The 10,085-nt window shown below is 41.6% G+C and overlaps 1 protein-coding gene across 1 annotated transcript; it reads right to left on the bottom strand.

Moving 5' to 3' along the window:
- Positions 1 to 928: 928 nt before the first annotated feature.
- Positions 929 to 8,607, bottom strand: LOC128438886 (UDP-glucuronosyltransferase 2A2). The gene is made up of 6 exons (XM_053421635.1): positions 7,598 to 8,607; positions 7,334 to 7,482; positions 7,089 to 7,220; positions 6,627 to 6,714; positions 3,491 to 3,710; positions 929 to 3,298 (listed from the first exon to the last, which is right to left on the bottom strand). The coding sequence occupies exons 1-6, from the start codon at positions 8,319 to 8,321 to the stop codon at positions 3,019 to 3,021; spliced, it is 1,593 nt and encodes a 530-aa protein (XP_053277610.1). The 5' UTR covers positions 8,322 to 8,607; the 3' UTR covers positions 929 to 3,018.
- Between the last annotated feature and the right edge of the window lie 1,478 nt (positions 8,608 to 10,085).

The following is a 10,085-nucleotide window of genomic DNA, read 5'->3' as shown; positions in this document are numbered from 1 at the left end:
AAATGGGCTCGGACACAATTGCATAATCTGAGGAAGTTGTGAAAGCATTGGGTGCCTGCAGAAGAATTCCCCGGCACACTGTTGAAGTGCTTGTCAAAACACGTCCATAGAAGGGAAATGAGTGTATGTTGTAAGTTAAAGATTGTTGGTCTGTTAGCATTCAAAATGCAGTCAGATTATCATTCAAATGAACCAAACTCAAAAGTAGCTGTATCTTCACCATTATTCCCTTAAAGTGAATTATTCCTACATTAGTATTGGGACAGTGTTTCTGTGAAACCAAAGGCCTACTCCTTGCCGGCCTACATGTTAGTAAAAGCCGCAAAACAGCATGTTTCTTTGTTCTTGAGAAAGCCAAGTAACTCAGTCTCCCAGGGTGCAACAGTTCCATGTAAAAAGCCAGGGCCATGGAACTCGCTCTCCCAGGATTCCTCAACTTCACACAGAGGTGTGAATAACCACAAGGGTCAACTCCTATTGGTCACTCTGGCCCCATGACCTATGAGGTCACTGGGCCAATATAAGGACAGGACCCCCCCCCAATTCTCTCTTTTTTCATCAACCTTCCCAGAAGGAGGCTGATAGATCTCTTCTCCTGCATTGCCGAGGGGGAAGCCTGGCATCTTCTCTTCCCACCCAACAAGAGGAGGTCAGAGGTGCAGCTTCCAACTCATCTCTTCAAGTAAACCTCTACGCATCTCAAGCTCTTTCAAACTCCTAGCAGCGACTCGATGGGGGGGGGGGGGGCTGCTATCTTTAGGGGGTCAGCAACTATTTTGAAAGCATGCTGAGGAAGGTGTGAGCATTTGGCCATCCACTATTTTGAGAGCACTCAGTTTTACATAGGCACACACATTCACATACACATCTTAGTTTAGTTAGTACTGTGATGGAAATCTGGAGATACAAGAGGCTTGAAACAACAAAGTTATCTATGTGTATTTAATAAGGGTCTTTCTGCAGAAAGGATCAACACAGGGAAACCACAAGGGTCTAAGAGTGAGGATGCAGAACAGTCAAAAACACGGATCTTATATAGGAGGACTGAGGGCTGTCTCTCTGAACCAATCCAGACAGGTTCCATGGTGGGGGGACGAGAGGAATCTAAACTTTAGCAGCTGATTCACATGTGTTTCCTTAGGTGATAAGAAGACATACACTATTTCCTTTGATGGGTTATTAAGTCACAAAAGGTCTCACCTTATTCATGTCATAAACAGTTCCGTCCGAAAAAAATATCACATTCAAACTATTTGAAGGATTAACATGAAATGTGTCGGTGCTTCCCTGTGGAGACTTCTAATGATATAACCCTTGGTCTAGAAATACAAACAGGTCAAACATTGCACTTATCAATCGGACTGTGCCGTCTCGCTCACTGAACTGAAAGACAAATGAACGATGGATATTTCCAATGATCCCTGGCTGTCTGAACCAACAAATCCACCAAATTCCACTAAGAATCCTACAAATTTAAAATGTTTCTTGGCTGAATATTGGAGATAAACGCTGGTTTAAATTTGTTTTAATGATCTACATTTCAGCATCACTCTTCAACTTGCTGGAGCTGATTCGGACAATTTAAGCGGGACTATCGGCAGTGTTGTGCATGAACACGTTCAGAAGAACGCGTTCATTGAACACGTTAATGTTTATGAGAACGATGAACTGAACGCAACTTAATGACAAATATTGAATTTGAGCGGTGAACACGTTCATATTGTAGCTCCTCGCTTATAGACGACAGGAAACTTCTCTCTTTATGTGTAACTTTATTAAAGTCCAACGAACACTACAGACTTCTTGTTGTAACTCCGACACTCCTAACATCCACCACCGTATTCTTCACTCCCCTTCCTCATTCACCCTTGACCAGCCAACTCATCAGCCAATGAGAGCCTGCCATCCCACACAACACCACAGCCATTGGTCTTGTACTGTCAAGTGCCCCACCCAGACCTATTCACTGACCCTCAGGACATCTCAATACATATTTAACATGGTGTAGTTAGCTGAACATAAGTCATAACAAACACAGAGCAGTCAAACAGAACATAAACCTAATTACCAGTCCGATATAATATTATCTGAGGTCTGGCTAAAACGTTACGGAATGTTTTCCTTCTCCTCAGGAGAGATGCTGTCTAAATCGAATGCCTGCACCATGCCGTTGCTCAATGCCCGTAAAATGTCCGTGCTGTAGGCTAACCTAAACCAACTAACTCGACTTCGCACTAGGTTACCCATGATTCATCACACACGACTGTAGATCAAACAAGCAACGTATTCCAAGTGTTCTCTTCTCTGGCCAGTGTCTCAGCTCCAAACCGTAGTTAGTTTGATTATATCACATGATCTATGTTGATAACAGTATCCTGGATGTCAAAGTCTGAATTTCCGCCCATGTGTGATATAAATATTTTTGATGATGCTGTAGTGGGCCGAGAAAACCTGAAGCACTGAGAGCATTTGTAATCATAATAATATCTAAGTAAAGGCACAGAACAAATCCCTTGTGTGCATATTTGTTTTTGTTTTTGTGTGTCCCCAATCTTTTACCAGCCAATGACCATCAAGCCTTTGATGGCAAAATGGCGTCAACAAATAAAAGGGAGGAGCTATGCAAATTAAAACTCACCTTTGAGCAGTTCCACTAATTACTGATGAGACATGAGGGAGCAAAGGAGAAATGTGCTCTTGTTGAAGATAGTAAATTTGTGGTCTTTGTCAATGTAGTGGATTATTTCTCCTCTTTCACTACAAATGACCTCAAAAGTTTCAGTTGAATACTGAGCATATGGAGCTTTTTCCGATCTTTATTCAAGAGTGCAGTCAATCTACTTTTTACATGACATTTATAGTCTTAGTTATGTCAGAAGTTGAGGATCACTAATCACAAACGCACATCCAGGATATTTTGGGTAAACAACGTACCTCAGACTCAACATGAAAACCTGAGAACTGTCCTTGTTTCACCCGTCACTTCTTTGCAGACTGCATTTCAAATCTTAAAGTCCATCACTCAGTCTTTTTCTTGCCTCTCCTGCCACAGCACATCCTAAAGCAGAAACGCCAGGTCCCGATGAAGAGGAGTGTGATGAGCAGGACGACTGCGAGGAGGAAGGCCAGGACGTCCAGGGAGTGGTACTGGTACCAGGTCAGCTCATGGGCCTGGACCCTCAAGTGCTTGGCCCCGTTGTTTCTCATGGTGAACTCGATCCAGAACAAGGCCTCATCTAGGGGACTGGTGGGTCTGTCATGGTGGATACTGGACAGCCGCATGGCACTCTCCTTGTACCTGGATGAACATGGGGAGGTAATGCACATTTTATTGTTTTGTCACTCAATTATTTTTTCCAAATCATGTGGTTTGAACATTATAAGAAGCTTTAAAGTCTTAAGTTTGACTTGGTGGAAACCCTGATCAGGAAATGACCAAGTACCTTCTTTAAAAGCCTAGAACCGACTAAGAGAAGATAAGGAAACTTACGATTTCTCTTTGATAACAGTATTGATCGCAGCTCTCAGGTCCTCAGGCTTCATGAAGTTTAAATCCATGATAACTGCAGCTCCCTTGGCCTTCATGTGGGCCATGTTGTCTGGTTGGTCACCGAACAAGGGGATGCCCACCATGGGAACACCGTGGTAGATTGCCTCATAAATCCCATTTGTGCCACCGTGGGTGATGAAGGCTCTGGTCTTGTGATGACCTGAGAAAGAAGCCGAAGATCATGAAACATGCCTCGGTTTTTCCAACCTTTTGCACAATGTACATTTCCCCTTAAAATTACTCAAAAGTAGCTATACTCATTTACTACATGAAGCCACATTCAATTTTATTCGTAAGGAGCCAAATCATAGTATATATCTCAATATACTTGACATAGAAAGGTTGAAACCTTAAAAAGCTGAATAGACATTTCTTACAAATATTGTAATAATTAACAACTAACTTATATTATATATGTCTTTTTTTGGAGAGGGAAAATCAAGTGGAAAATATAAATCAAAACAAAGCATTACTCTGAACGAGTTTTTGACGGATCGTCAGACATCAAAGATATACATTTGTGCTATGGGGGAGACTGATGGCACTTTTTCAACTATTTCGATATTTTTATCAATAAAATAATTGCTGGATTAATGGACAATGAAAATAAATTAGCTAAATAAAAACAAAAAAATCTTAAAACCTGCTTTGTAAAATCCCTCTACAAAAGGGGTTTTCAACCAGGGGTCCGCGGCCCCTTGGTGGTCCGCGACGGCATTGCAGGGGGTCTGCGAAATTCGCTTTGATATTTCAACACATACGGATTACTCTTGAAGTTCCTGAAAAATATATTTAAAATAAGAAAAATATGTCTAAAATTAATAAAGGTGATGAGGGGAACCTTGAAACCGGCTTGGGGCTAGAAACTGCCACTAGTTTTCCCCTGTGCATGCGTGTTAAAGGTAACTGTAGAAGAGCGGTTGAGCTAGGTAGAAAAACTCTCAGGTCTTGGAGATGTAGTTTGTATGATGGGAATTTTTATTTGCCAAAAAAGAAGGACAAAAGGGCAGAATTAATAATGAAAATATTAAATAAAACAAAAGAGCGAAAAACTGATAGTTTTTAATAAGACAAATAAATTGGCATAATTGCCAAAACAATTAATTGCAATAACAGTCAACTTTCCCACGTTCAGTGGTTGAGAAACAATTTCTTTGGAGAGCTCTAAGACTTACGTCTATCCAGTAGTAGTTCTCCCGACAGAATGAATAGAAGGTTAAAACAGGCCTAAGCACGCCACAATTGTCACATTTGTATGATATTGTATGATTATCATTTGTGACATATTCTGCATTACTTTGTCATCTTACTCTTCAGTTGTAGCCCCAGCTTATGTTGAATGTTATTGATCACCGTTACTTTAACGTTCTCTCAACATGTCAGCTACATGTCTGAACATTTAAGTCATGAACGTTATATATTGACGTACATATGGTTCTGAGATGCAGTACAACTACAAACTGCATTTTAATTTTGTTTTCAATTCTTAAGCACTGAAAATCAACCTTTTTCTTTTTTTTACACATATTTTTCTAGATTTGATTGAGGTTTTTAAATAAAACAAACATGGAAAACCAAATTTTAAAACTTCCTTCTATCCACATGCATGCACGCAAACACACACACATGTAGGCACGCGCGCGCAGGCACATAAGTGGGCCACGAATTATTTTGTAGTCCGAATGGTGGTCCCTTGGACAAAACCAGTTGAAAACCCCTGCTCTACAAGACAAGGATTTGTTAATGTTCTCCTTCAGAACCTTTACAACAAATTAACCATAAATAAAATTATGTCGACAAATGAATAAAACAACCAAAGCCTTTGGGGCACCTGAGGGCCTGGGGCCCCTGGGCTACTGCCCCCTTTGCCCAGTTGGAAGGTAGCCAGCCTAATAAAGACACGTGAGAGGAAGCTGGCAGCAACACTGATTATGTTCTGAAGTTACCTTTGTGCACCTTTTCTCCACTTTGCCCTTGTTGGTCCAAGTCCACTGAACAATGTCTGTCGCACCTGATTAATCTGAGCTTTATGAGCTCAGTGTATGTTTTGGGTTCACACTGGGAAAGTGACAACGGATAGTCTAAACCAGGGGTTCTCAAACTTTTGCAAGATGGGCCCCCCCAAAGCTGGTTAGGGGTAGTTGGGACCCCCCTGCCGCCCTCAACTACACAACCATATATATATATTTATATAGATAGATAGATAGATAGCATATTGTTATTGATAGGCCTGACATATCAAGGTTAGTCTATTGTTATTGTTAGGCCCATACAGACAATTATTATTACTATTTATTATTATTATTGTTATTATTATTATTATGATTATGATCAGTAGTAGTAGGGTTAGGGTTAGGGTTAGGGTTAGGGTTAGGGTTAATGGTAATGGTAAATGGCTTTGTATTTATATAGCGCTTTTCTAGTCTTGATGACCACTCAAAGCGCTTTACAGTACAGTTCTACATTCACACATTCACACACACATTCATACAGTGCATCTATTCACAGCACTTAGTTATTCTATGGGGGGCCATTTGGGGTTCAGCATCTTGCCCAAGGACACTTCGGCATGTAGATGGCTCAGACTAGGGATCGAACTGCCGACCTTCAGGTTGGAGGACGACCACTCTACCCCTCAGCCACAGCCACCCGAGTAGGCTATTAATATTAGCAGCTATGTGAGCCTTCAAGCTTTCTTATTATAATAATAATCATTATTATCACCATCATTATGTTATTATTATTATAATTAATGATAATCGACCAATTATTATAAAGTGTTATTATTGCATCATTAGGATACTGTTATTATTATGGGCCTCTTATGATCTTTAAAACGAGCCTGCTTTGCCTTGCTAAGTTCCTCAAATCTTGGGGCAATGTTTGACAAACATATCCTCAGGTCATCCTCGATCTGTGCGCGGTTGCGATATTTAGTTTTGAGCGCAGTCAGTCTTGAAAAGTCTGCCTCGCACAAATAAGTCAACGCGAAAAGGAGGATACTTTTTAAGGCTATGTCGCACAGCGTGGTGGATAGCATCTTTCTTTAAAAAGTAAAAGTCATGAAGGTTCTTACCGAGCAGGTCGTTCTGAGGGATCCAGTCATATAATCTGGTGTTATCACCAAGAGTCTCTGGTTTTTCTCCACTGTATCTCCACAGCACCTGTAAACACACGTTAAGATGAACACAGGAAAATCTTTACATAATATACAGTGTATATTTTATAATAATGAATAATCATATCGTATAAATATAGTATTTTGTTTTGCTGGAAAATTGTCGATCCTTGGCGATTACCCTGACTTCTTTAGCTGAAATACAAAATCTCGCCAAAGGTTTTAAATTTTCTTTCTTTTTGAGTTCTCTTTTCCCTGTGGCCAGTCCCAATATCCGAATTCAACCATTAAAAATGCCAAATCACGCTTTTAACCACGAACCATCGTGTGTTACTTAATAAATCTTATCTCAATCTTTCAGAGTGATTTACACCTCTCCAGGTAGTTGATAGTTGGTAGTTAAATCTATACTATTTGGACCTTTTGTGGGATCTGAGCGAGGCCCGAGGCGATCACGTTCGCCTTCTCAGCAGTGATGTTCTTGACCATGGATCCCAAAGTGAAGACCACGATGCCAGCGTCTCCTGAACTCTGCACAAATTCCTCCATATCCTGCAAGAAGAGAACAGCTGTAGTATCCCAGTTCCAACCAAGAGTAACTTCCTGTACTCCTTTTAGCGGAGTTATTGGAATACTCTGGCGGTGTCATTTAAGATTAAAACTACCTCTGGCAAAGGTTTAGCAGGTCTGCAGTGGATCCCACCAACGTATTTGAAGTTGGGGAGGAATGGACGAGGGAATTCAAAATCCCAGTAGGTTCGAATCAACCAGAAGTCTGCTCTACTCATTGTCTGGCAGGCACTGGTTGGTTTCCCTGTCACAATGCAAAAGTATCATCAATCATTCAGGTGTCGGCTTATTTTCAAAGTCAAAGTAATTAAAACATACAGAGGAAAGTAGGGTCCAATTAAAATAACTCAGCTGCTCACCTTGGATTTCAGAGTAATATGCATCTACTTTTTTCCAATAAATGTTGTTCAAAATGATGTCATTGAGTAAATAGAAGGCAAAGTTCCACACTCTCTCTGAGAAGTCCATCTTGTCTGTCAGTTTGCTCATAACAGCGGGGACAAAGGACGGTGGAGCCGGTAGCTGACCACAGTATCTCTCCCAGTTATTCACAAAGCTGAAGCGCAGAGAGAAAACCAGAGGGATGCCCAAAATTTCTGCTGTCAAGTCACTGCCGGTGTAGACGGGGTCAGCCAGGAGAAGGTCATACTTTCCTTCCTTCAGCTTCTTCATGACGGTGTCTGATTTCAGCACTCCGTCCAAATACTTCAAAGTATACTGCAGGTTGACCTCCATCAGCTCAATAAACTTCATGTACATCTGCAAGGAGTTAATTTGATCCATCTCATACATGGTGAATTGAAGAAAATTGTCAAAAAGCGTCTCCATCTCCTTCAGTGAGATGGATACCTCGAAGTTTTCGTACTGAAAGCGAGAAGAAATACTGGTGTTCATGAACAGAGTCGTGCTCGGAACCAGGACGGTGACCTGGTGTCCCCTGTCGAGCAGAGCCTCCAGCACAGGCTTCATGTTAATCCAGTGGCTTCCCTCAGTGTACCAGACCAGAATGTTCCCTCCATTCGCCGTCTGAGTGGCACAAAGTGCCAGAAGCACACAAACAAAGAGGCACTGCCTCTGATCCATAGTCGCTGTGTGTCACGAAGAAAAGCTGCTGTGCCGGATCCTTTTTATATTGTGCTCCTTGGTAATTATTAACTTCACAACGCTGGGGTCTGGGTCATAGTTCCACTTGATGCATTAGATAACAGACGCACCTTAAACAAATGGTCCGAGGTGAAAGGTGGCGGTCAACATCAAGAATAACCTCTACAAATAGAGTTAAAAAGTCAGAACAGACTCCAGAACACCAGGCTCCTGCTGTCAGCTGGACGAGATGCTGTGAAATAATGGATAATGACTTCAGCTAAATGGGCTCGGACACAATTGCATAATATGAGGAAGTTGTGAAAGCATTGGGTGCCTGCAGAAGAATTCCCCGGCACACTGTTGAAGTGTTAATCAAAACACTTCCATAGAAGGGAAATGAGTGTATGTTGTAAGTTAAAGATTGTTGGTCTGTTAGCATTCAAAATGCAGACAGATTATCATTAAAATGAACAAAATTCAAAAGTAGCTGTATCTTCACCTTTATTCCTACTTTAGGGTCATGGCTCAAGTACGGATTGGCATGAACTTATGTACAAACTAACATGGATCCTTTATAGTCCCATAACTTTTTACCTTTTGTGAAATATGACTTTCAAACTATTTGAAGTATTAACATGAAATTTGTCAGTGGTTCCCTGGAGACTTCTAATGATTTAACCCTTGGTCTAGAAATACAAGCAGATCAGACATTGCACTTATCTACGAATATATCTCAACATGTCCCAGATATTTTGGCAGAAGATTTCGATTCTTCCCGATGTTCCTGGTTCCCAGGTGACGATGGACTCTTTCGTGCTCCTTTTTTTCAAGTGATTTTCACGAAGAGAACAACCAAAGCCGTTCATTCTGACTGCGTCGCATCGCTCACTGAACTGAAACACAAATGAACGATGGATATCCCTGGCTGTCTAAACCAACAAATCCACCAAATTCCAATAAGAATCCTTCAAATTTCCTGGATGAATATTGGAGATAAACGCTGGTTTTAAATGACTTTAAATACATTTCAGCATCGCTCTTCAACTTGCCGGAGCCGATTCGGACAATTTAAACTGCGACTATCGGTCAGTTCCACGCTTCTCGAACCCACTCACCAAAGTTACGTAGAGCAAGAACCGACAGGGTGAAGAGCTAAGAGTGAAGAGTGAAGAGGCTCAGTTCTCATGAACATTTTCTCTCTTCAACAAGTCATGAACCATCCAACAAGCACTGGAACTGCTCTTTCAGGGTAAAGAATTAGCATCGTGTTGCTTTAAGTCCAGTGCTGTTAGCATGGATGCTGTTTTCCTTTTAGAGATGTATCGTGCAGCAGAATGAAGCAGCTGATTTCAGAAATCTGCTCGGGCCAGGGCGCTCAGCTTTGCATGAATATTTAGGAGGCGGGGGTTTTGTGGTCCGTGCCTTTAGGAATCAGACGCCCACGTTGTTCTTGGGGAAACGTCAGGTCCAACTGTTTGGAGGTCTGAAGTCTTAACTCTGGGTACTTTAGGCCCCTCATTAACATTGTAGATTCCCTTTTGACACCGGACTCAGGAGCGTCTGGAAAAACAATACGCATTTGAATAGTGAATTCAATGCCCTGCTGAGGGAGCTGGTGGCCATTCAGAGTGTGTTAAGTGAGCGCTGCTCCGTCCTCAGACCTCCGCTGGCGGAGCAGAGGACGCGTGTGAGAAGCTGCTGTGAGGGTCTCGCAAACAAAATTGATCCTGATGGTGAATTTTGCCCTTGTGCTTAATTTTC

The sequence above is a fragment of the Pleuronectes platessa genome, chromosome 4 (assembly GCF_947347685.1).
Source record: "Pleuronectes platessa chromosome 4, fPlePla1.1, whole genome shotgun sequence".
Lineage (NCBI taxonomy): Eukaryota > Metazoa > Chordata > Actinopteri > Pleuronectiformes > Pleuronectidae > Pleuronectes > Pleuronectes platessa.
Note: the sequence above shows the minus strand (reverse complement) of the source record. Positions and strands in the feature narration are given on the sequence as shown.